This window comes from Rousettus aegyptiacus, unplaced genomic scaffold, assembly GCF_014176215.1.
Source record: "Rousettus aegyptiacus isolate mRouAeg1 unplaced genomic scaffold, mRouAeg1.p scaffold_m13_p_3, whole genome shotgun sequence".
NCBI classification, from domain to species: domain Eukaryota; kingdom Metazoa; phylum Chordata; class Mammalia; order Chiroptera; family Pteropodidae; genus Rousettus; species Rousettus aegyptiacus.
In genome coordinates this window covers 114,292,910-114,320,694 of record NW_023416306.1, presented here as the reverse complement: position 1 = coordinate 114,320,694, position 27,785 = coordinate 114,292,910, and the positions used below count along the sequence as shown (strand labels likewise).

The following is a 27,785-nucleotide window of genomic DNA, read 5'->3' as shown; positions in this document are numbered from 1 at the left end:
ACTCGTAGAAGTGCTTCAGGCACCTACTCACAGTTCATTGTCAATCACACACACTCACTTGTAGCTAATACTGACCCCAGCAGAGCGGACCTTGGCACTAGCAGAGCCTCCATTATATATTTTCAAGCCAGTATTGTTCCCCTTTCCGTTCTCACGGGTTCCCATTACTACAGGCACATAAGCAGAGGGAGGGAGAAGTGGGAAGGGGGGGCCGGAAGGCAAAGTCTGACTCGTCCTAATATTACACCAAATCGGCCAGAAATTCCCTCTCATCCCTTTGCTTGAATGATTCCTATTGGTAGCCATGGATGCAACTCAGATGTCATCTCCTGCAGGCAGCCTCCTGATCTTTCCTTCCCTCCTACTCAGATCTCAATCCCAGCTCCCAGCTCTTACCACCTGTACACACTGTCCTCCCCGAGAGAAGGCGGTGGCTGACGACGATCTATCTGTGGGCCAGGCACAGGCCCTGGCTCAGAGGAGGTGAAAGAGGTGAAAGGGATTGTAAGACTAGAGGGAAAACTCCCAGGAGCTAAAGTGGAAATTAACAAAAATTATAGCTATTTTAAGGTTGTAGGCAAGCAGAACCTGGTTCAAATATAAATTGGCACCTGGAAACTAAGAGATGAATGAAGACTGGGCTTCATGTAGTTTAATATAACAATTATAAATGACTCGTGTTTAAAAAAATCCAAAAATGTTAAAATCTCCTATAATCTCTTTACTAAAGACAAAACATTCGCATTTAAATTTCTTCTCTTAATAAAATAATTTCTTTTCAAATTTTAACATTAAATTACCCCATTAATAAAATGCCAGAAGCACTAGAGTCAACGTCCCCAGGTTTGGGTCCTCATCCTATCAGCAACTAACTCCATGTCACTTTGGACAAGTCAGTATATCTCTTTGGGCTTTAGTTCCTCCTCTGTAAAAGAAGACTGGGCCACATATCTGAAACTCTTTTACAATATTTCTACTTCCTTTTCTAATATTCGTAGAGTTCCATTTTTAAATAATTAGCGTACTAATTGCCTTTATTAGATACTAATTTTTCCATTTTAAGCTAATCAAACACACAACTTTGAATTAATGCTTATCATCATCAAATGACCAGTGGGTATAGATTTAGCAAAAAAGCTGACATTTTAGCAACCAATGCAGCTTTCATGTGCAAGTGTGAAATATTTTTAAAATGTGACATTAGTTCAAAGAACCTTTTCGACTTAAACTTTTGGGTAAGACATTACTAAAATAGATAGTTTCTTGAGTTATTTATCACGGGACTATTTGTACACATAGGTATGTGCTGTGTACACATCTAGGGTGTTATCTAAGTACTGGTCTTCATATTAGAATATTATTCCACTGGGTCACTTTGTATATCATTAATACCTCCTCCAATATTTAACACTTAAAATTTAACCTGGCTTAATTTCTAGAATTCTTAGTGCGATTGTCTGGGTTTACTTTCTCTGCCTGCAAACTGTATGGCTGATTTCTTTAAACTGTGGTCTACATATGCCGTGAAAATTGTTTAAAAGAGCTGAGGGTAGACACGTGCTGCATGTATCCATCCCTTCATGGCTTTTTAAAGGCTAATTCAAATTAAGAAGTTGAGAGACGTTTGTAGGCTTCTCAACTAACTCCTTGTTATATCCCTAGCACTCTGCGTGCCACACTGTAAAAGTGTGATTCTGTCTAAAAGATCGAGTGATTCTGCCTGACCTGTGTACAATCATATTTTAATTTATCCCCATATGTAAACTCTGCTGATCATCACAGAACGAATAACTGAGTGTCAGACCAAGAGCTAGAAAGACTCTGAAAAACAATTTTTTAAAAAGTCTTCTTATATAAACATTCAGGAAAATGTAAGAAATCCCTGTTGTCTTCTGCTTCTCAGTGATTCAATTAAATGTGGGTTACTATGCCAAAGATCTGGGCCCAATCTGCTGCCTGTAGAGAGAACACAACAAGCCTGGTTACCCTGTGAGATGTTCCTCATGGCCAACAGGGTCAAACCCAAGATTTTAGGAGGAGGAAATGTACCAGAAAAGCAAGAGCTTTAATTCAATGCTGAGGTGTTAGAAGACAGGGGTGGGGTGCGGAATGGGTAGATACCCAAATGACTCTGCAGAGCTCTGTGCCTCAATTCTAGTTGCACGGGCTCTATTTTAGAAGAAGACAGCTAGTCCTAGGTATGCTCGGCACCAGGCTCTACCAAGCACAGCCTTTATAAGGGGTGTGAAAGAGATGTGTCTGGTGGTGGAGAAAGAACAGGATGATTATAGCACATTAAGCAGCAGCATGGAGAGGCATTCTTTGATCACAGCACTGGTTTCTCTCTTCCCCTAATCCCAGAGGTTGCCATGGTACCTGTTAATGCTCAAGGGAAAAACTGTGAGGCGGCAGGAAATGCTGCTGTCTTACTGCAGCAAGAATTCAGCAGCATTTTCTGGTATCACAAAATCAGAGAGAGAGAGCTAGAATAACACCATTAGAAGGTATTTACACTATACTTACACTATTAGGAGACAAAGACAGATTACAAAATTTTGCTTCCACTTCTCTCCTCGTCAGCTTTTCTGTCTAATATAGAAAAAAAAGGTAACAATGAGAGTGACCACACTGACTCTGAACAAGGTACAATTTCCAGGCTAATTCTGACAAGTACACCTTTCATTTTGAACAAACTGCTCCTAATAATGAAGGATAAATTAATTCTGCGATTTACAAAAGTATTTTTTCCAATTCACATTAAATGGTAACTAGCACTGTTTTAAAATCTGAAAAACCCTGACATAAAAGAATTAAAAAGGAGAAAATTACACTTGCTGAATGGCAGGCTTAACCAGGGTGTGTGTTTGTTTGGGGAGGCAGTCAACTGATCTGTGTTCCCCTGATAAAAACCATGTACTGACAGGCTCAGCATTCCACCCCACATTGGCACACTGTGGGATATGAACAAGGCTGACCTGAAGGCCCCCTGCACAATCTCTGGGATTTCTGCCAGTGTCTGACTGATATCACACTGTATCCGTCTCTGCTAAACAGCAGCAGCACTTTTGGGGGAGGAGAGAACCACTAGAAACAAACGGTAATGTTAGGGTCCTCGAGATATATCTGCCAGATAAAGGAAAAGCTAGTTAAGCCTTTTGGTGTATAAAAAAAAACAAGCTGTAATGGACTTCCACTATGTGTTGAGCCTTAATCATGGACTGGCACTGTTACTGAATCTCCTGGATGCCTCTTATTTATTATAAAAACAATGTGTAAGATGAAAAGAAATCAGAAACGATAAGCATTTGCCTTCATGCGAGCCCCATAATATAACACTATTTAAAATTTTCAATGTTTCCCCTTCAAGCTCTGCACACATACTATAAAGTAACTGTACACATACTAAGTAGTAATGAAATACTACAATGTGGCTCAGTAAGAAGAGTAAGTGAAGGCGCTGCTGCCCCACTCCTGCAGGACGGGAGTGGTAAATGAGGCTCCAACAGATATTTAAACCATTCTTCCCCAATTTAACTAATCCAAATCTATAAAGGATTTTACTGATAAGCACAGGCTGGTTAGAAAAATTAACAGCAGGGCATAAGTCTTTGATTCTCAGTATTAACACTCCCTTTTCTTGGCCTCTGTAAAGTAAGTATAATAACAGCACTTGTGAGGATGGAGTGAGTTAATCCATGTAAAGAGCTTACAATAATGCTGGGCACATGCGCAAGCGCTCAAATAAGGTCATTATTATCGGCAAGTATCAGGACTGACTTTTTGCCCTGAGAGTAGGTTAATGAAGAACCTTATCTTACAAATGGAGTAACATAATTCAAATTTATCAAATCAGAATTTTTTTTTTAAAAAAAACAAACACCCTGGAGATCACTAGTAGTATAAGTCCAGAATAAAAGCTCACCTAATATTTGTTAACTATTGACATAATCAAAGAGAAGTAGTTCTTTTACCTTATAGCAATAAGGAAAAGAGATAAAACTCCCAATTCAGTGTTATGCTTACATCAGTAAGAAAATGCTCAGGAATCATTATTATCCTTCAGTATCTAGTCAAAGTAATTAAATGCTTACCACAGCATCATACAGAATAACATAGACTTGACTGAGTTTATCTTCTGGGATCCCACAGTGTAACAGTATTGCTTTCAATAACATGGTATGGTTCAAGTAAATACTGTAATTTCTTTCCTAGGATACCAAAAAAAATATTTTCATTATAAAAGTAATTTAGGTACATGACCAAATCTAGACTCTTTCCGCCAATTAACCATCCTTCATACATGGAAGGATTGAATACAAAGACTGAATTTTAGCATATTGCTTTTTAGCTTATTTTTTCATATATATTCTTTTTACACTGTTGCAGTCAAATAGTATAATATAATTTAACATTTTATTAACACGTCAAAAATACCTTGGCCTTCGGTTATGCTAAAAAGCCTAAGCAAATTCACACAGATTTAAAGGAACAAAGGATCTGGTCTAATAGTAACTAACATATAAGCACAGGCTGGTAGAACAGTTTGTTACCTTTGTTCATACAAGCCAATTTATGAGCACTGAGAGTCATGAGCTGTGTGCTGAGCTAGGTGCAGTGGCGCATACAGAAATGTAGACACATGGGCTCTGACCTAAACAGCACAACCTCTGACTGGATATCTAACAAGAACACAACTCAAGAAAGCAGGTGATGTCTCATCTCAAGTGCTGTCTGTGAGAGTTGAAAAGAAAAGGTGGCCAGCCCATCCATGAGAGAGTAATCAGGGTTCCTGGGGAGAAAGGACCCAAACCATCGCTGGGTAGAAAGAGTCTTTCAAGACAATGGAACATGTGACTGACAGCACCGTGGTGGGTGTGAACAGGGCATGTGTGTGCGGTGGAAAGAAGGCCCGAGGAAAGCAAACCCGTTGTGCTAGAAGTAGTCATGCAAACATGATGAAAAAAATGAAGGTGGGAAGTTGAGAGACTGGGTGTAGGAGGAAACCGCTGAGGGTTTGGAACAGGGTATGAATCAGCTAAAAGCATCCTAGGAATCTTAGACTAAGTTCTTGTATTTTGGAAGAATGGGCAGGAAACACCACCCTTCCCCCAAAACAAGACAAAGAGACAAAACAAAACCCTTTCCTGTGGAAGCAGAGGTAAGAGTCTGAGGCAAACCTCAAAAGCAACATCATTAAACTGTTTTCAGTTGCATTAGTAAAAATGTGAATTACTGCCAGCACACACTGGGGGGCAGCTCTGTAGTCCAGGGGTCCCCAACCCCCAGGCCTGGACCAGTACTGGTCCATGGCCTGTTAGGAACTGAGACACACAGCAGGAGGTGAGCGGCCAGCCAGTGAGCAAAGCTTCATTTGTATTTGCAGCTGCTCCCTGGCACTAGCATCACCACCTGAGCTCTACCTCGGATCATCAGGCATTAGATTCTCATAGGAGCACTGGTTCCTGGTGCCAAAAAGGTTGGGAACTGCTGCTGTAGTTGGTATTTTTCCCTTGACATTTGGTAAAGGACTCTAGCAGCATAACTTTGTAATCTCAGAATACAGAAAAGAACCTGAAGGGCTGGAAACTCTTGGATGATTTCATAGATTGTATAGATGACTTCGGCAGTGGGCAGAGAGCTGTTGGTGGTAGAGGTGACGATATCAAAAGCACATTCCAGAAGTTCTTTGGGATGAAATCGGTCTAACTTGCGAGGTCTGAACACACGTTCGATGCAGTATCTGGAGAGAGAAACGTGGATTTCCAAGGTTAATGCTTACAGGAATCAAATATGCATAAGAGAATGCTGAACAAGATAAAAGTAACAAATGTGAAAGTTAATCAGTGGAATAACTAAGAAAGTTTAAAGACAGACTTGCCCAGAACAGTCGTACCTCATGATCTAGGTTCCAGTCCTCAGTTTTCCCACTATTAAATTATGGGGCTCATTTTTTTTTAATGTCAGAAATGAAGATGAAATTAATACACAAAAAATTATTTAACCTTAGGTGCTTACCTTCTACATGGTGATACTCACACCTTAGGATTATGAACATTAATTGTTCACTTGTAGTTGAGAATAAAAGCATGCAAAGAGCTCCAATTTCTTTTGAGGCAAGGACCTTCAAAGCAGGGTGCCTCTTTGACAATAATACTGCTCCAATTTATGAAGACCTCAGTATTAGACCCCTGTTGTATTTGCATGTATAGAAAACCTGCTAAGTGCCTGGAGCTCCTTAGTGTTTACACTCCTGCTGGTTTTACTCCACTTCCCTACACACAGTTTTTGTTCAGTTATCTGTGTAGGCAGTTTTTATACAGGGACCATTGGCCAATTAAGTTTTAAAAGGGGCCACCTGTGATCAATAATAGCCAGATGTTTTTTTCAAGCCGCCATTTGTGAAAATAATCAGTTATGTTGCTTGGGGACATACAGAAGTCACAGAATAGACTGCAAGAGCTTCAGGACACTTACCTGATGCTACCTTCCTTCTAGGGAGGAGGAGGACTGCCCTCATCACCTTATAGAAAGGATTATTGTGGCTCGGCTTTTGGTCTGTGTTCCAAGATCAATGCTTTAAACCCTACATTCTTTACTGTGTGAGTATCACAGAAAACATTCACCTGGGTTTCTTTCCTACATCCACCAAATGAAACTCCTATTATTTCTTACCGTTTTAAATTCAATATATTATTTCTTGCCACGTATCTTGCAAAAGGAACCTGGAAAAATAAAGTTTCAAAGGTCAATGTCAAGATGTGCCAACTAGCATATTCCTTTTGTTTTTTTAATAAGAGCTTTACTATGAAGTTCATCATTTTAAAGCATGCAATTCAGTGGTTTTTAGTACATTCACAAAGTTGTGCCCTGGTCACCATTCACATTCCTTGAACAGTTCCTGAGTGTGTCAGTCAGCAGGAGACCCCACTGCCGGACATAAAACCGACTGTACTCATTGTAGTATTTCTTTGGTTTTTAAGTTTGAGAAAAATTCACTTTTAGTTAAACATGCTTTTAGTTAAATATGCTTTTAGTTAAATATACTTTTATACTTTTTTGGCCAACTTTTATTGTGCCAAATCCAAATCAGTGCAAGTTATTTGGTTACCTGTAAACCTTTTAAAAAGCGTCATTTATGATAACGCAATCGAAATGAGTATTATCAATTATGGTGAATTTTCTGGTTTGCCTATCAATGTCTTAGGAGAAATTCTTAATAACCACCCACTAATAATCACTACGACTTACACAACCATTTTCATATTGTCCCAAGTGATCTGATAGCATCATTAACTAATAGGTCCAATTCTCAAAACATAATTACTTTTTATTTTTTGGAATAGACTATCAGCTCATAGAAAGGAAGTCAATACTTAAAAATCTATACTTTAGTCTCTTAATGTCTAGAGAAGCAGTGGCCAGTTTTAAGTATAGCTATGTAAATATGTGTATTTCTACCTTTTCCTTCAACAGAGCCCAAATGTCTAATATGTTATTTATCTCTCACTCAAAATAATCCCATATCACTTTATAATTAAAGAAAAACATAAGCCAAGAATATGGAAGGAATTTTTCCTTAAACCATAAAAGCAAAATATGTTCTTGCAATAAGCCGTACAACATAGATATAAAAAAGAAAATGACTTGATTCCATATCTCCTCCAGAAAAATAGTCAAACGTTCAGTGTATTTAATCTTTGACACTTCATTCTATGGTGATAAAACAGCTAGTGTGTGTGGTCATTCACACTCGTGTAGAGCATTTTTACAATTTACACATACCAGGTGATGCAAACGTATAGGGCACCTTGTGCATACATTTGTTTTTTTTTTTTTAAACATTTCTTTCTTTCAATAAAAATGGGATATTAGAATTCTCTTTGAATGCTTTTTTTTTCCAGCTAATAATATACCATGGACCTTTCTACAGATTAAACATACATATGGATGTATGTAAATGTGTATGTACTTTGATTTTATACCTCCTTAATATACCATAATAAATTATCCAACCATTTTCCTATAGATGAACATGCAGTTTCCAGTTTCTGACTGTCATAATAATATGATGGTGAACACTGTTTTAATATGCATACACCAATATATTTTTATTTTCTTTAATAAATTCCTCAAAGTGGAATTGCTGGTTCAAAGAGTATAGTATGTATATAAAATTTTTATTTTTTTATTAAATACTTTCATATTACTTTTCTAAGGTTCAGTAATTTACACTACCATCAGCAACATATGAAAGTGCCTATTTTCCCACATGCTTGTCATCTCCAGATATTAATTTAAATATTTTTGCCAGATTGATGGGTGAAGTGGAGATACTTTTGTCTTGTTTTTCCTCATTATTAGTGAGGCTGAACATCTTTTCAGAAGTTTATCAGCTTTGTGCATTTTCTCTTTTAAGAGCTGCCTGGTTATATCCTTTGCTCTTCTTTTTACTTCTAAGTGCTTTCTGTACATGAGGGGTATTAAACTCTTGTCTATCATATGAATGTACAGTGTTACAGATGGGCAACCAACATTGTGCAAGTGAATGGCTGGTAAGACTGTTGCTGAAAAAGGGAACCCTGGGGATAAGAAGCAAGCAAGCACCAGCAAAATTCAGCGTACCCAATTAGCATAGACACTTGCAGTTACAATAATTTAATTGTTCTAGACACTAAAGTGTTAGGAAATTACTGAAGATCTTGCCAGGAAATAAAGAAAAAAACTGTCTGAGTTGTCTGTGTTAACCTGCTACAGTCTCTCGGCAGAACTCAACACAGAGGTATAGACACGGCACCTACAATGCAAGGTTCTGGTGTCTAGGGCTAAAAGTACTTGTGCTATTAGCAAAGTGAATGTACACAGCATCAACCATTTACTAAATTCCAGTAAAGTTCTCACCCTGATAACTTCCTTAAGAACACATTTCCTAAGGGTGACATTTTGATATGTTTAGAAAAAAAAAATGGTGTGGGTAATCTTTTAACAGATGTGTCACCCCTGTAACCAGACATGGCATCGGAACTGTCAGCAGAGTATTCTCAGCCTCACCCGCAGGTCGAAAGGAAGCATCACCAGCATCCCGCTGTGGTCCATGAATAAGGCCGCTTCGTTGTGCTCATATATTTGCCTATTTCGGGGAAGTAGTAGAGGGGTACACAATTGGACAGCTCCTACACCAAATCAGAAAAAAATAACCGATCATCAAGTTCTCATTCTTCCTAGAAGGCAAGTTAAAATGAACACAAACCTGACAGTGCAGTAATCTCTACTGGGACTGTTGCAATCATCATTAGTCTATTTTTGATTCTCAATGGAGAAGGTGCCTAAGGTTAAATTTGTGAATCAAGTCAGATTTCTGACTCTACAAACCAGCTGTACTTTAGTAGCAAGGTTGTAATAGTCAAATCTGTTTCTCCTCAACAAGATGAGTTGTAAAAATAAGCTTAAATTTCACATGATCAGTTGCTTATTATAACTGTGAATTTAAAGGTAAAATATGATTGCACCCAAATCCATTAACAGTACTTTGTAATAATGAAAAAAACCTCTTTTGAGAATGCATATAATTTTTAAAAAAGAACATACCATGTTTTTTAAAGATGCGAATGATGGTTTCACACACATGCTGTTGTATCTTGGCTGTACGAACTGAGAAGCTGCCCTAAAATGACCAAGTAAAATGCCATCAAAACCTAATCAAAGGGATCCCTTAAAATATTAATCTGTGGCTTGCAGTCAGCATAATATTGCTTATTCTCAGGATCACAAAAGAGATCTCAACAAGTCATACCCTTTTTGGGTATATTCAGGGAAGAAGAAACCACGTGTCTTGCAAAACATCCTGCCTGAGCAGGGCCAGCTACGTTTCAGGTCCAAGATCTTAACCACGTTGATACATGCCTTTCTGAGAGAGCTAGTCATATATATGCACATTCTTCCTGAGGACCCTCAGGGATACTGTGGAACAATAAAAACCCTAAGAACATCAGACCCCTTCTCACATAGTAAGGTGATTCACAGTGGGCCCCTTGAAAGCCACATGGCATTTACATATTTTGTAAAGACCTTTCTTTTTCATTTTTTTATTATAAAAGCAGTACTATTTCACTAGAGAAAATTTAGAAACAGATAAACAAAAAGACAAAAAATAAAACACCTACATTCAATCCTGTATCTAAATACTGCCAGACAGCAAAATCTGGCCCCTGAAATCTAGACTGATCTTCCACAAATCTTGCCATTACTTCCTCTAGTTCTCTTTTATAATTAGATTTTTAAGCATACAGAAACATAAAACATAATGTGACAAAAATCTGTTATTCATCCACCCATTATTCGCCCACCCAGCTTTTTCTAATTTTAACATTTTGCTATATTGCTTCAGATTGTAGTTGTTGGTTTTTTTTTTTTTTTTAAAGAAAATGTTGAAGGCTTCCACCTGGAAGCTCTTAAATGGATTCTTGAAGTACCTCACACGTGGAGATCCTAAGTCATTAAAATGGATGCAGTGTCTGGGTGGCTGTATTGGCAAAGGGCATCTCAAGTGATTCTGATGTGCAGCCAACATTGGGAGCGGCTAACTACCTGATCTACATCTGAGTTGGCTAAATGTTTTCAGCTCTAGGGAGCTGGGCCAGGGCTAAGTCTCTAAAGCACTGCTTCTTCATCTCATGGGAGGAAAGATGGAGGTGAGGTGAGGGTGGGTCAGAAATTTCTTCAAGTTAAATGAATAAAAGTGGGGCTCTTCCTATCATAATAATGTACATGCATACATTTTGCATATATAGGCCCCAGATTAAGAATTTGTGTTGGCTACATTAAAGGAATCCATGAAGAATAAGGAACTGACTTTATCCTTCTGTGAACCAGATTAAGCTCTCATTCAAAGCTTGGCTTAGGCCCACCTTCAGTATGTCGCTGTCATAGGTGTAGTCGATGGCAGGGGGTATGCGCTGGGAGAAGATATGGGCCATCATAGTGCGATAGGCCTTCCCGTCCACGTTGGCCAGGGTGTGGTGCAACACCTCGTGCAGCTCCGATTCTTCCATCTGGGGTGGGGGCAGCAGCTCACTCTTGAGCAGTTCTGTGGCTGTGGGCCGCTTTGCTGGATCGTGGTTCAACAGCCAGGAGATGACAGACTTCTGTAACAAGATGCAGGCACATCAGTAATGGGAAGTAACAGATGATGCTCAGGAATTCTCTTGACAAGTGGTAGTTGCTTCAGGTCAAAGAAAAGACACCACACTTCTTGCACTTAGGTGGTGCATTTTAATTTCTGAAATCTCTGAATTTGTCATTTCCCCCCCTATACTTCATTATGGCCACAGAGTTGTACAACAATGTAATATGAGCATTTCTTAAAAGGCAGATGCCCTTTTTATATTTTATTGTCATAAATGACTCAAAAAATCCTCAACTCAACTATTTAGAAGCAGAACTTAGGCCTTCCAAACACACAAAATACTGTATTGAAAAAGACATGAGAACATAAAACAAATACCTTTAGATGACTAATTTTAGTAAAAATTACGAGTAGTAGCTGCTGGAATCCTTAAAGCAGTGAAAACAGCTTTTTAATTTTTTCTTCTCCATTTATGCTATCTGTATTGATATCATTATCTAGAATGCCCTTGATTTATCTTACTCTTTATCATACTTTCATAGCTACTACCTCATTAAGCAGGGAACTATATGAAGGCAATCTAAACCTTTGAAAGGTTCCATGATGATTCCTTAATTCTCTTGTTTATAATAAGGATGTATAAGGAGTTATGGAATATTTGAGGTCAGAAAATCTCAATTTTAGATGAACATTATTAAGCATTTTCTAATTATATATTTTTAATATATGATCTCCCCTCCCCCTTGATTCATACCCATCTTAGGCTAAAATAAAAACTCAGGTAATAGCTTTCCATGTAAAGAAAGGAACTGACATGATATGACTTTTATGAAAAGTTATGTTAAGTTAAACTGGTTAAAACAATACCCTATTCAGCAAACAGGTTATACTGCTTAATTTCTGTGTGTAGCAAAGATTGTGTCACATGCAGTCTATGAACATTTTCTACGCTGCCTCCTTTCAGATAAAGAACAATGACTGTGATGTGGGAGGTGGTAGTGGTTGTGGTTTTGTTGTGGTGGCTTTGGTGTCAATTTTATACAGTCCAAATGCAAATGCTCAAGGGTATCTAATAAGTATCTATGACGGACAACAATCATCATCGTGAGAAATCATTTGTAAAGCTGCTCTTGTGTTCGTAGTTTAATAAAGTTGATATGCTACCACAGCTGCCAACATGTGGAAATACTGAATATGACTGACCTTGTTATAGGGAAAGGCTATGAAATGAACATTTTACTTATGACATCCAGAAACACAGGAAACGACCCAGTTCAAAAAAAATGATAATAACTAACAAAAAAAGTAGAAATAGGACTCAATGTATTTTCTAATGGTTTTCACTAATTCAACAGGTGAGGCAGAAAGGGCCCAACTAGCCATGTCATATAAAATGCTACAGTTATAGGATGTTAGTGCTGATATATAAACAAAGGGTACTTAATCCCTTTATTTTACAGATGAGAAAAATTAAAGTCTGGAAAAGTTAAATGACTTGTCCATCCAGATATATAACCAATAAGCAAGAAATATCAAACTAATGTAATGTTTGCTAGCTAGGTTTTTGTTCTTGACATTAATAATTTAAATAAGGGATTTTGCCTAGATTATAACTGTTAAGAAAGTCAGTTTAAGGAATAAATTTCCATATAACAAGAGTGTTAAACACAAAATACTTCGCCAAGATAAAAAATCAGCACTAAGAAGAGATGCATGCCACAAGTACAGTATACAAATTCACTAATTGTTACTTCCATTTTAGCTGGATGTTGCTATTTTAACCTATGACATGAGTTACATACACACTCAGATATTTATAGCATGGAGGAGAAATTATTTTGCTTTAAAATACTGTAAAATTAGACTGTCCAGTCTTTCCCTTTACAATGTGAGCTACTTTAACCACAAAAGAGAACAAAATTATAGTTTTAAGTTATTTTTTCTTAAAAATCCCAAGCTTTCTCTAAAAACAATGAGCTGTAAAAGCATTCTCTTTTTTCCAACAGCCAAGCCAAAGTTCTAAATAGCACTTCGAAAGCACAATGAACTACACAAAAGAACTCTGTAGTTTGTTAATTTTCTATGCCAATCCTTGACATTTTTTATGGTGTATTTCAAGCCTAGTAACATTTTAAGTGCTTTATCTTTTGATTTTTTCCCCCACATTGTTCCCAGGAAACAGAATGAGTGGCAGAAGATTACTAATTGAAAAAGAAGAAAAACAGTAATTAAAATCCAAGAGTGAAGACAGTAATTAAAATATCAAAAAGCTACCTGCTTTGTATGCTCTCCATCATCAAAATCTTCTGGAAACTTCGGGGAAGTGGGCTAAAAGAATATTATATTCAAATCAGCAAGTGCTTGGCAGACTGCCACAGTGAAAGCATTTATTCATCAACGTAAGAAAATTGAATAGAGAAATGAAAATCTGCTAACAAGGGAAGGCTGAGGTGATACCTTCTTGACACTTGTTCTTCCATATTATTTTTAATACAAATTTTACCCAAATGACAGTCTAGGTAACAGAAAGCACCTCATCTGAGGACAAAGTATTTTAAAATCAAATTGTTTCAGAGAAAAACAAGGTAGTTTTATTAAACATACAGATGAAAAAAGGCAAAAACACCAAACCACCAACGTAGAGTAAGAGAAAAACATTAACACTAAAATCTTTATTTCCCCAAAAGTTCTCACTTTTCTGGTAAACAGGACCTCAATCATAACATTAACTTCACAGTTTAGATATTCTAGAAATGAGGGAACAAACAGGCATTTTAGACTAAAAAGACATTTCATCAAAGATATAACTAAGACCATTCCATGCCAAGGCAAGGGCACTTTATGAACACAGCTGTCCACGATGTACTGGCAGTAATATAAGTGGTTTCCAAACACTATTTTGCTCTCATTAAGGAAGGAAGAGGAAGGCTCTTCCTCCACATGAATATGTAAATCTAAATTGCCCTCACCCAAACCTTACTCTCCACCTCATCTTAGTGTTGTTTCTAATGAGTATCATTGACCTCACACATTGTGAACGTTAGTCTCTTTTAGTTTGGGCAATCACAGAAGCGAGGATGAATTCCAAGAACACAAATGGAAACTTTATTGCCGAAAAATATTCAAGTGGCTGATATTTCTCCCCCGACCCCTTTTAACTTCTGTTCATGATGGTTTTCTTTAGGCATTACTACACCAGGTCCATTTGGCTGGAACTTTTAACTTCTAAAACTAACTTCATCATCCTTATAACCCATTCCCACTGCTGTAACTGTATTGATGTTGTGCAAAATTTTTGGATTCCTCCTGTGTTTCAAAATTAAGTGTAAGTCTCTCAGAATAATTTTTAAAAAGTAACTATAATTTAGCAACTTCTCCAAGGAGGATTTCTAAAAATAAACAAAATGGGGAAAGTTTCTTATCACTGAAGGTATGTAAGCAGACGTAGATTTCCATTTACTAAAAATACAGAAAATTATAACAGGATCACCTTTTCTGTATTATAAATACCAGAAAGATATCCTGCATTGAATTCTAATTTCCATGCATTAAAAAAGTCTTATACATACATCTCTAAGTTGGTTGAGAACAAAGATCCTTTCTGAGGCCGTGATCATAGGGTGATAGGACATCTCAAAGAAGATAATTCCCAGGCTGAAGAGATCCACTTTCTGAGGAGGAAAAAAAACTGCATTTAGAGAGCCTTGGTATGAAAGTGTAATTTACCAGGCAATTAGAGCATAAGCACTGTTAGTTGGAACAAAGTTTGCATAAGTGAAAAATGAGCCACACCGGAAAAAATTTGATTTCTTCTAAAAAAGTATAGGTATGAAGTACAGATGAGGTAAAATATTTGGCACGACTTCTCAACATTTTTCTTGAAAATTAATTGTAACCAGTTTAGCTATATACACAGATATAGAAAATCACTGGCCAAACACTGGGAAGAATCACTAAAGAGCGAGGACAACTGTGATTTATCATAAGAATTTGCATTGCATCTTCACTAATCCTCTCAAAAGTGAAACACAGACCAAAATCTGCAGTTAATAGCAAAGATCAGCCATTGATTGCAAAGCCATACCACTGAGGATGGAAGAATGGCACAACAGAAAGATCATATGATGAACTCTAACAAAATATGAAAATATGAAAATGCAAGTAAAGAAGAAAAAAATAAGCCAGTGTAGAGTGTCAAGGAGGGAGCTGCCGGGGGGAAGATGACTTTCAGAAGACGATGTGTCCGAGGCAGCTGGGCACAGCTGGCTGAGGGGAAGCCAGCTCATGGCAACTGCACACAGGTACAGAAGCCACTTTCGAGAATAACTCTTGTCTACGGCCAAACTACCTTGAACAAGCCCAATCCTGCCTAATCTCGGAAGCAAAGCAGGGTTGGGCCTTGTTAGTACTTGAATGGGAGACTGCGTAGGAAGCCCAGGTGCTATAGGTGTAAAAAAGAAAATAAAAAAATAGGGAATTGTGAACTGACAAGATCCTTATAATCTGTAAGGTCAACTAAGGGTTGCCTCACCTAAAAAAATAAAGAAAGAAAGAATAACTCTTGAATGAACTTGGATTCGAGCATTAGTAGAACCTAATTATCAGCAGTGACTTCCAAAGTCTTAAAAACAAACACTCATTGTGGCATTTCCTACACGTGTTTGCTATAGAAAATGTGGAACACACAAAAAAGCACCAATAAAATAGCACTCAAATATAATCCCACCACTCGAGCATAGTTACTACTGATGTCTAAAATATGCTTGTTTGTGTTTTATATGTATACAGACATGTACACAGTATAACAGCAGAACCACACTATTCTTGTAACTTTTATTCCCTTAATACAGAGACTTTTGCAATATATCATTTTTCTAAAACAATCATCCTAAAATATGATTTTATCGACATAGTATTCAATTATGTGGAAGTCCCATAATTTCACCAATACCCTACTTTTAAACTGATTCGTTTTTCACTGTTATAAATAATGTTGTGGCGAATCACTTTCACATTTATCTTTCTGGACCATCCCTGGCTGTTTCTTTTGGATAGATTTCAAAAGGTGGAACTTCTGGACCAAAGAGTACAGCCCTTCTAAGAATTTCATTATGCTATTCCAAACCAAACTAGAAAGATGACGCTGAAGGTGCCTTCCCACACCCATGGTGTTTGCACATCCACCTTCCCACACCCTCACGATCACTGGGTCTGTCTCAGTGCTGTCACTGACCAGGGCTCCCTGTCAGAACCAAAACCCAGGCTTGTATTTCTATTGCCTGAAAATATGCTTTGATGTGAATTGCCTGCCTAATATATTTTAAAAATTTAACTCTGCACTCTTGCCCTAAGTGAGCTCACCCAGTCTCATGGCTTTAAATCCCATTTGTGTGCTGATGACTCTCAAATTTATACTTCTGACTCCGACTTTTCTTCTGAACTCGAGTTTTGAGTCTTTCACAGCCTACTGGACATCTCCAACTGGCTCTCTCATGAGGCATTTCAAACTTAACACATCTCAAACATAATTTTCCGGCTGTCTTCTCTTCCTCCTCTGCCACGTCTTTTCTCAGGTTTCCTCATCTCAGTCAACTATTCTCCACCCGCCCCCGCCCCCTGCTGCTGCTCTAGGCAGAAACCTAAGCAATGTCCTGTTTTCCCTCCTTTTTCTCACCCAACATACCCCGCCACTACGAAAACCTGTCAATCCCCTGACCCGAATGTATTTTATATCAGCACATTTCTGCCCATATCACTTGCTACCACTCTGGTTCCAGCTTTCAGCCACTCCAAATGGACTTCTGCAAAGCCTCCGTCAACAGCGAGAGTGAAGTCTTTAGCTCAGGAGCCTTCAGTGGCTCCCTGTGCACATTCCCTATCCTGGCTAAGCCAGCCCTGAACGATCTGACCTCTGCCTTCCTTTCCAGCTCCACTTCATGCCTCTCTACCCATTGCTCGCCAAGCTGTAGCCACATGGACCTTCTTTTTGACTATCTTAAATGTGCCAAGCTAGCTGTCACCATCTTTCCTTTATGCACACTTCTTTTGCTTCACCCCTTCCTCCTAGGCATGCTCCAACCCCACACTCTGCATGGCTTTTCCCTTCCCCTTCTTTATCCTAAAAGCCATCTTCTTGGGGAGGCCTTCTCTGGTTTATCTAAAGATGATGTCTCTTATTGTTCTCTGGTCACTGGACTCCTTTTCTTAGCTCCTATCATGATTTGTAGTTATTTCTTTTATTTTTTTATATGTTTATCATCTGCTTCATCCACCAATGGATCAACTCCCTGAGGACTGGAATAAGACATCTTCCCTGTTATTAGACTGCCTTATTCCTTGTATTCCTGGGCCCTGACCCGAACCTGGGTTAGTTCAAATCTTCTTTAGATGGAGGGACTATAAGATCTTCAGCAGCAACCATGCTAGCTTCTGTCACTGTTCTGTCACGTGTCTTGTTTGGTGCAGACACTCAATATACATGTGGATATATGTATCGAGTGAATAAATGTTTCTATTTCAACTGGTAACTAAACCCCAAATGCAATGGCCTTGATATTCTAACTATTGTCTCACTCTTGAGACCTTTCCTTCTCCCCCAAAAGCTTCCGCTTTACCTGATTGTATGCAGATTTGGTGCTTCCTTGGACCTCTGGGCTCACATACAGAGCAGTGCCAACCATACCAGTCAAATGACCTGCAGAGAAGAAGGCAGAGAAGAAGGCTTTCCAATAATAGGACTCAGATATAAGGCAAATTTTAAAAAGGTTTCTTAAGAGTGTGTCATGATCTATTCATTGTTCACACTATTCATAGAAAGAAGTAGTGGGCATTTCACCAAGCAATTAATGCTAAGTCATGTATGGCCACACACTCTGTTCCACACAGGATATCATTACTGTTGCAGAGGACAGGCAGTACCAGATAGAAGTGAGGTGGCCCAGGTCATGAGGTAACCGCACATTACCGAGTGGGGTCAGATAAAGTGTAACTATCTATCCAAGGGAGCCAATTACTCTAACTGAAGCTCTAATTTCTTAAGGGTTCTAAATAATAATTAATAGTGAAAAAAAAAAAAAGAGATTTCCAAAATTTTGTTAATTTCATGAATAATTGTAACTTGCTTTATAATAAAATCCTTACGAATGAAAAAACAGGTTTCAGATTAAGAAATTTAAACTGTACTGTATACTTAAAATTTTCCTAAGAGGGCAGATCTTATGTTAAATGTGTTATCACAATATAAGTAAATAATAATAACAGTAATAATAAATAAAAGGGCAGGAAAAAACTTTTTGGAGGTAATATGTTTACGGCACAGATTACGGTGATGGTTTCACAGGTGTATATGTATCTCCAAAGGCTTCGTGTCATAAATATTACATATATACAGCTTTTTGTATGTAAAAATAAACAAGAGAAAAAAAATTTGTCACCTGCTTTTTAATACATGAACTAAATATACTAGATTTACCTGAAGGGTCTGATTTAATCAAATGATCTCCAGATGTATCATCTTGTTTTCCATCAGCCTTAAAATACAAGTAAGCCAAATATCACATTAAAATGTTGTATTATTCCATAGGAATGGCTTATCCATTTCTAAATGAAGACCACGTAAAAAATATTATACAGAAACCAGAACAGTTGTAATAATGCTTTTTTTTGAGCTTGAATTTTTTTATTGTTGTTTAGTCTACTAAGGCAGGGCTTACCAGAAACCCAATGAGATTGAGAAGCAGGGCAAGTCACTACAGAATTCTTTCTTCACAGCAGAACCCTCTGGAAACTTACAAAAGCAAATGCCAAAACAGAATCTATTTACTAGGAAGAGTAAGAGTATTTTAACAATAATGACCACCCCACTTCCTAACTTTCCCATTTATCTGGGTCAATTTTTACTCTTCTTTCCTAGAGGATGGTCACCAAATCTATTTTACCATCACTACTAAGACCTTAGGCAGCCTCATCTTCCTCCACCATACCTGCGACCATTATATAGTGAGTGCTGTCTCATGCATTACCCTAAATTGCTATTTTCTCCATAGGTTGCTTTTACAAGCACCACCACCAATACTAGTAGCTTTAACATTCTTTAACACTGAGGTCCTTTACCTGTATTCTTATTTTATCCTGCTGACAACTCTCTGAAGTAGATACTGGTATTAGGTACACTTTACAGACGGCGTACTGAAAGGTTAACTGACTTGCCCACGGTCACATCACAAAGAAGTGGCAGAGACAGGATTCCATCCCAGGTCGGTAGGCCTCCAGAGTCTGTGCTGTTATCTACCTCACTATACCACAACTTTCCAAAAAGCAAGTCAAATCCTTTAGTTTGGGGATAAAGATCCCCATCACTTAGCCCTTCCTTGGTCTTAGTACTGTTCAAAATTGTTCTGGTCAAGACCTCGTCTTTACTGTCCCCCTTCCATTTCCTGCCTCTCTGCTCCTTCTAATCTCTCCTTCTAATTTAGCCCTTAATTACCATTTAGCCAAATAGACTGTTAACAATTAATCCAAATCCTATTTCCTTTTCCTGACCACTCTCAGAATTAACTGCATTTACTGTAGATTTTGGTGCCTAATAATTCTGGTTTACAATGTCAAGTGAAACTCTTCCTCTGGCATTCCAAGGCCTGCCACCTACAAGACTCCCAACCTACCAGCATCCTCTCTCACTGCTCCCCCACACCTTATAGTTTCAATCAACCAGACAACACACTGGCCTTCAAACAATCATGTCTACTTACCCCAGGGCCTTGCTTACGCTGTTCTTGCTCTCTGGAATCCTATACCATGGTGTCACCATGTCCTGCCCTCAATCTCAGCCTGCTGGACTCCCACCCACACTTCAGGGTACATTTGAAATACTGTTTTCTTTTTATGAGCTTTTCTTGATCTTCATAACCATATGTAAATTTTCTCCTGTCTTTTACTCTTATGTCACTATTTCTCTCACTTCATATTATTTTAGCTTTGTATGTTAAACTACTGTACAATTTTGTGAAGAACCGACACCTTCTGGATTACATGTTATCTAGGACTGATGTTTTATGTTTTTTAAGCCTTATTTCCTTTAACTAAAAACCCTTTGAGTGTAAAGCATCTAGCCCAGTGCACAGCATGGCAGACCAAAATACCAAATTATTTCATAAAGCATTATATACCTTTGACCTAAAAAGCATTCACAAACCAGTAATTTTATGTCCCTCAAGTGGAATGTACTCACTAAAATGTACTCACAATGTCAAAGCCTAAAAGGTCATTTCCAGCTCACTCTTCAGATCTGTATCATTTCCTGAGGATTACACAGCAGAGTTCAGTGAACTTATTATCTATCCTGTCTTGTAACACTTTCGTGATTATCAAGGAATATGGGTCCATTTACAGGCACAGCCTATTTCAAAAAATACTCACAGCAAAGGCTAGATGGTCTGTCGCCAAACCAAAATCACCTATTTTCACATGGTCATCAGAATCCAAAAAAATGTTGACAGGCTTCAAATCCCGGTGAATCATTCCCTGACAGAAGAGAGCAAAGAAACAAAGTGTTTCCCAAAGCATAGTTTATAGTTATACTTGTTTCCTAATTTGAAAGGCCAACCTAGTGAGATCCGAAGTTAACAGAATTTTCGCGTCATGAAATATTATTCTTTTGATTTTTAAAAATAATCATTTAAAAATGTAAAAGCTGCTCTTCGCTCACAGGCTGTACAAAAGCAGGTGGTGGGTTAGATTTGACCAGTGCGCCATAGTTAGCTGATCTTAGTTCTAATCTTAAATGTTTTCTTTGAATTTTGGTACTCTGTAGTAATTTATCTTTTGAATAATCTATTTCCTATAGATTATTTCAATAAACCCAGAGTTTCTCCTCTATTTGTTTTTCTCTAATCTTATATTATTTGACGTTTTTATTCAGTCCTAAATTTTATGTAAACATAAGTTTTCAGATATGAAGTGTTGTAAAGTTTACTTTCTCATGGATATACGCCAATCCATCCAAAATCTCTCGAAAAAGCCTCCAGAGTCTGATGGTATCTTGATACAGTCCCTGGTCGATGGTATCACGTAAAGTGCTCTTTTCACAGTACTCCATCTATGGACAAGAACAAACCAGGCAGGATTTGGTTATACAGAGTTGCAATTAAAGAGGACAACTGCAATTAATGTAATCCTTCATTTTAAAACAGGTACTATTTCAAACAGTTATGAGAAAGGCTTGATTTTTTTTAATTGAAAAAAAAAATCAAGATTATTAAAAAAATTTGGGCTTCCCTTTAGTAATGCCTTATTGGAACTGGTTTGCCTGTGGCTCCTGTCCTCCAGAGGTTCTGGAACAAGCCATTCTGCCTAAAGTCATGTTGGTGTTTCTTCTGCACACACAAGGATGTGTGTGCATCAAACTCTACTTGTTCAGATTCAGCTTGTTAGACAAAGTAGAGTTTCCCTACATGCACAGTCTAGCATTTACGGAACTAATTACTTCACAAATGTTATTTCATTTATTTTTCACAAGTCATAAAGATAGCTACTGCTATTTAATTTATGGATGGAGAGTCTCAAACACAGAATGCTAAAGAACCTTGACTGAGCTCATATAGCTGTGACCAGGAGGTGAGCTTAACACAGCCCAACTCCGGAGCCCGTAAGCATAGCTCTATGCTATCTCCTGCTATGGTACAGGAAAGTGTGAGTGCAAGGCTGGGGGAAAGGGCCTCCAAGCTGCAATCCACTCTTGCCAATTAATCTTTGGTAGTGCCAGTGAGTCCCCTCCTGCCCAGTGTCTTGCTGTGGTTTCCTGAAACATATCTACCAGCAACTACTGGGAGTTGCTATGTCACCCAGCTGCATGCCAAGGCCTTACCTGAATATAAAGGTAGTGGACAGCTTCAGTGGTTGCTGATGGCTCACTTTCATGGCAACTGTTCTTTCCATTGCAGTCTTCATCCTAACCCAAGAGGAGCACACAAGAACTCAAAATGGGGCCACTGTCATCATCAAGTCATTTGTGCTTGCCCCGACTAAATGCATGGCCATCCTGTTGCCTCAGAGGGGAGGTCAGTGAGCAGAACACAACCACTGTCCTTTAGCTGAATACAATATTCCAAAGGCAATTTGCTACTACCAGAATCTTCTGTGTAATTTCCAGGTCTCTCACTGTATTAAACAATGGGGAAAACAAGCAGGTATCAAAGGCGTGCAAGCCATAGAAAGACTCCATGTCAAGAGCTCTTTCTTACCATTAACATCTTTCTGTGGATATGAAGGGCAGAATGTATACAGGCTAATATTTTAAGGCTTCAGTTTTAAGGGAATGCCTTCCTTTGGAAACAGAAGATTAGAAATCTATCTTTAGTTAAAACAATTTAAATGTGATCGTATGACCAAAGAACATGCTGCCCTGTTGGCTACACTTCCGGAGAACAAGCATGCGGCGGTGACCACTTATAACCATGGATCCTCTCAACTATTTTTACACGTGGTTAGTATGTTTGTCTTCCACATGTTAACTCAGGTCTCTTAAAAATTTTTTTCTTCTTCTAACAGATATATTTAAATACCACTCCCTGCAAGTATGGAAAAAGCATTAGGTAGCATTTGCTCATTTCTGATACACAGTTTTTGTGTGTGTTTGTGTGGAAGCATCTTTCAGCATTCTTCCTTTATCAAAGAAAAACAAAAACTTCTGCTTTAGAAAAAATCAGGTTCTACTCCTAAATTATTTATATACCCTGGGGATTATCTGTAGAAGACTGTTAATCTTCTAATCAATTAGAATGCCTGTGGGATGGTGCCCTTGACAGAACAAAATCAGAATTATAAATTTGGTGCCCTCACAATAATTAAATGCATAACTAATGCTAAAACCAAAGACCGTTTGCTTTATTAGTACTTTATACTATTTATTCTAGTATTCTGGTTAAATTTATAATTTATAAATTTAGATTGAGAGGATGACTTTAAGGATGATTTTAATAAAAAGAGAATAATTTATTAATGCATTCGAACTTGCTTCAAATCAATTTAACTGCTTATCTCGCAGAATCTATATGTAGACTTTACTATGAATGCCCCTTATAACTGCTAGCAATTATATTTTTATTTCTGGTATAAAAGTCATTGCATTCAACTCCCAGGCATAGAATGCTCCTCTGAAGCAACAACTGACAGTCCTAGTAGTTACAAAGCTTCACCCTGGACTCCATGTACCAGCATCGAGGGGCTTTGCTGGCCAGGGCAGAGAAAAATATAGAACTGAGTGAGGCTCAAGGACTGGGGCAGTGTTTTTCAAACTTTTCTGACCATGATCCACATGAAGAAATATATTTTATAAAACACACAGTACACATACTCATAAGAGGTAAGTTCTACAAATACAGTTTACCTTTACAAGTAAGACACATTTTGGTATTCTCTACTCCTCTCTATAGCATTAAGAATAAAATAGTTGGTTGTGACCTTCAAAATAGATTTCATAATTTGTTATAGGATCATGGCTCACAGTGTTAAAACACTATTCTAGGGGATGGATTATGAAAATAAGGAATCAAGATTAACTGATGTGAGACCCACTTAACTCCACAATTAGGCTGTTTAGTTATTCAATTAATTTGCATTCAATCCTCATCCCAACCATATAAAGTTTCCCCAAATCCTCTAGGACAGGAGTTCCCAACCCCTAGGTTACAGGTCCATGGCCAATTAGGAACAGCAGGAGGTGAGCAGTGGGCCAGTGAGCAAAATTTCATCTGTATTTGCAGCTGCTCTCAAGCGTTAGCATCACTGCCTCAGGTCTACCTCAGATAATCATGCACTAGATTCATTTAGGAGCACAGGTCCACGGTGCCAAAAAGGTTGGGGAACTGCTGCTCTAGGAAACAATTTTTATTTTTAAAAAATATAGGGTATCAACTTTCAAAAAGCAGGCATATTTGTTATGTAGATAAATTAATGCCTATAAACAAACATATGAGTAGAATATATTTTAAATAATTATGTTTTTAAATCGAAGGTCTATATTTGCACATCAGAATAAGGCTTTACTATTCTACCTGAGGTTTATAGTATCAAATGTTAGTTTTCTTACATACCCACCCCATGATGAATAAAATGGTATTTCTATTTATATATCTACCTGATTTTGGCTTTTACTGTTCTCATCTTCGTTGTCAAAGATGATATCACTTTCAGAATCTGAAGCAGGTCTTAAAAAGAGAAACAGAAATACTAAGGAAACCAAAACCTCTGTTATAATTTTGAAAATCAACACTTGTTAGTGACTAGAAAGCAAAGAGGCTAAAGACACTATACCATGACCATGTAGGCATAAAGCTGTCTATAATACCATGCTTATTTATATTTTCCTAATATATGAAACACAAAAGTCTTGATTTAAATAAAAATGGGCCTGAATAATTTTCCTGAAAAAATTTAATAGGTAAGAGTTATGATAACTGTTATCTAACTGGATACAATGAAATAATATCATGAAATTAAATGGGGTGGATTCTGAGATGCAAAACTATAGTTTAAAATCATTATTGGTTTGGTAACCTTTTCTGGAACTACAATTGGAACTATATTGAGACTCCAAATTTGTTCTTCAATGTTTCACAGAGTTGGAAGCCCTTATCTAAAAAATGACCTTTGAAAATTATATTAATGTATTAAGATGAGGTATTGAAAAAAATTTCTATTTTTCTTTTCTCCAGGGCTTAAATTTTAGAGTTCTTTTGAAGACAGTGGAGGGAAAAATCTCCTTTGGATGGCATTTTGTTACTCTGTAAAATTAGGTTTCATATTTTCTTTTCTTTTTTTTTTTAACATGGTAAACAGGGCCAGATTTCTAATTAACTCCCCTCTTTCCTGAGGTGGGCTGGGGGATTAGGTTAGGGGCTTGTCCCAAACAGCCAGGCCCCGCCCCCCCCCGCCCCCAGGCGGCAGGCTGTGAGTGTTCATGCTCTTACAGGAAGGACTGAGAAAAGACACCGTCGTGCTCATCCTCATCATCATCCTCATCGCTGCTGGAGCCGGGGCTGGTGGCCGGGAAGCGGGAGCTGGAAGAGCGCTCGCCGGACGTGCTCCACTCCACCGAGCTGGTGAGGATGGGCGGCGGCGCGGCGGCCTCCACGCTATCAGGATCGTTGGTGTCTCTTTTGTCCATGAAGGCTGGCCCATCCTGGGCCTGGGGCCCCACGTCAGCAGCCGGCCGCTCGTGCCTCTCAATCCAAGCGTTGTAGTAGCGCACGATGTTCTCATGGTGCAAGCGCGACAGCAGAGTCACCTCGCCCTTGATCCTGCGGAAGTGCCTGCTGGCCGGGTTGATGGGAATACGCTTCACCGCGTAGCAACAGCCATCCAGCTTGTTCTGCACCTGCAGTGCAGAAGGGGAAGGGACTCGGTACAGGCTGCTCAGAACTTCGCACAGACTGTCATCTGTAGCATCACCCATCCCCTCTCAAGGGGAAACTGCAGTTCTGAGTGAAAGCCAACAACTACAGAGAGCCACATGTCTGGGACTCTTAAACTAAAGAAAGTTGACTGCCAAAAACTTAGAAAACATTTCACCCCAAGCTAGATGCTCAGAAACCCTGGGGAAAATGATCTCCATTTTAATTATTAATTTCGTTGACAATTACATCCCTGGTTTTCCAGTATCGAATCTGCTATTTAAATTTCTAAGTAAGCCTCGTTTTCTTAACCCTGCCTTAAAAATAATTATTTTCTAAAGCCAGTGTACAGTTTAAGATGATTTTAGGTTTTTTTAAAAACCCTTAGTCAATAAACACAAACTAAACTCCAAACATTTTAAGACCTAAATGAAAATTTTAATTCTCAACTTATAAAGCTGTGTGAACTTGGACTAATTACTTTCCTTGAGACTCAATTTTCTCATCTATGGCACTTTTCTTAATTCAAACGGTGATTGTAAAGATTAAATGAGATGAGGTGGGTAAAGCACTTGTATCAAGGCCAACCAGAGAAAGGTGCTCGGTAACCGCAATTGATATTATACCCATTACTGCCCACTGATTTTGTTACAAAGACAAAAGATTTACCCCTGATGTCGTGTACTGAAACTATAACAGTATAATTGAGAGCACAACAGAAACAAATACAAGAAAACATTTCAAAGGCGAGTCTCTACGCATTCTTATGCTGGGCAGTTTCACTATGCAACTGGGTTGACTGAAGTTAAATTTCATTCACCAGAACATTCCAACCCCACCATGCAGGTAAAATTAGGTCACGAAAAGCAACAATCTGGTCATGGGCAGAGAGAAACCAGCTGATTACAAAAGATAAGAAGAGAACATCATTTCTGTGTTTGGTTCATAGGTTTCAAACAGACTACTAAAAAACTTTTAGAAATGAGAAAGGAATACTATAAAATTGAATTTCAGGTGACCTTTATGTATGTGGAAATAGTAGCTAGAACAAACTTTCAAGTAAAACAGATGTGGGTCTGAATGCTGCTTTCATCTCTTAGTGGATATATGTAACTTCGGGCAAATTACATAACTTCTCTGAGCTTTAGTTCTCTTATATGCAAAATGAGGATAATACCTATTTTATAAGAATGTCATGAGATTGAAAGACATGGCCTAAAAGCCACCTGGCACATAACCTAAAATATGGAATGTGCTCCAAAAAAATGATAGTTCTTTTCCTGCCACATTGGTAGAGTGGAGGACAGCGGGAAGTCTGGACACTCTTTCAACTTCATGTCTCAGTACACATCATATATGCTATGAGTCATTGGTAGGTGGAAATTGCTACACTGGAGATTCCTAGGAATTCATTTATTCAAATGGAAAGGTGCATAAACAGTAATGGGTCCAGCTCCTAACAAAATGCCAGACCACTGAGCAGAATGCTCTAACCTAACCTGGAAACAGAGGTAGGGGGTATGAGGGCTTTAGGGTTCTCATAGGGATCAAAAACTTGGGTCCTTAAATTATTGAGATTTTTTTATTATTATATGAGCTTATTAACAATTTTTAAGTACTTATGAAGAAATGAGGTTTTGCATTCAAGAATCTAAAATATAAAGAATTTAAAAGACTTGATCCCAATTACATGCTTTAATCATTCACTCCTCTTAAAGGTAACTGCTGATGACCCAATCAGGCTATCTGCCCACATAAAATCTATTTAATCACCTAACTGTAATATGTATACTTTCAAAAAGAAAGTTGAAATATTTCCCATATAACATCCTTTTGTAAAAATTTGCTTATGATAGTCTTTCTGCCTGAAAACTAATTCAATTCTTTTTCTTTTCTTTCTTTCTTTTTTTTTTTTTGGTGTAAAAGGCCTTCCACAGTAACACTAGTAATCTTTCCTAATAATACTCTCTGAATCCTAAACAGACATATGCCCTATTGATGGTGGGCTACTTTCTTATGTGTAAGATGCCATATATCTTTTTTAAAAAATATTTTATTTTTATGCTTATAGCACCTGGTCTTCCTAGATGGTCTCCCATCCAAGTATGAACCAGGCCTAAACCTGCTTAGCTTCCAATATCAGACATCAGGCTTGTTCAGGGTGGCATGACCATAGACTATGGACTGTGGCTCCACTGGGGCATGAACCCAGGACCTTCTGTATGTAAAGCAGATGTGCTAAACGCTACACTATGGAACCACGTCCAAGACAC

The 27,785-nt window shown here is 38.1% G+C and overlaps 1 protein-coding gene across 2 annotated transcripts in view; it reads right to left on the bottom strand.

The window, feature by feature from the left end:
- The window catches only part of EIF2AK4 (eukaryotic translation initiation factor 2 alpha kinase 4), an 86,335-nt gene that overhangs the window by 20,168 nt on the left and 38,382 nt on the right, over positions 1-27,785 (bottom strand). For both annotated transcript variants that reach the window (XR_001597787.2, XM_016152190.2), the window contains exons 12-27: positions 25,090-25,496; positions 24,258-24,327; positions 21,987-22,070; positions 21,096-21,218; positions 20,540-20,644; positions 18,594-18,651; positions 17,737-17,816; positions 14,692-14,793; positions 13,397-13,450; positions 10,905-11,141; positions 9,586-9,661; positions 9,049-9,170; positions 6,673-6,722; positions 5,572-5,740; positions 4,092-4,208; positions 2,524-2,589 (exon numbers count right to left, since the gene is read on the bottom strand). Coding sequence is in view for 1 of the 2 variants with exons in the window: in XM_016152190.2 (XP_016007676.2) it covers positions 2,524-2,589; positions 4,092-4,208; positions 5,572-5,740; positions 6,673-6,722; positions 9,049-9,170; positions 9,586-9,661; positions 10,905-11,141; positions 13,397-13,450; positions 14,692-14,793; positions 17,737-17,816; positions 18,594-18,651; positions 20,540-20,644; positions 21,096-21,218; positions 21,987-22,070; positions 24,258-24,327; positions 25,090-25,496 (1,920 nt within the window). In the remaining variant the exon portion in view is untranslated. The remainder of the gene's footprint in view (positions 1-2,523; positions 2,590-4,091; positions 4,209-5,571; positions 5,741-6,672; positions 6,723-9,048; positions 9,171-9,585; positions 9,662-10,904; positions 11,142-13,396; positions 13,451-14,691; positions 14,794-17,736; positions 17,817-18,593; positions 18,652-20,539; positions 20,645-21,095; positions 21,219-21,986; positions 22,071-24,257; positions 24,328-25,089; positions 25,497-27,785) is intronic.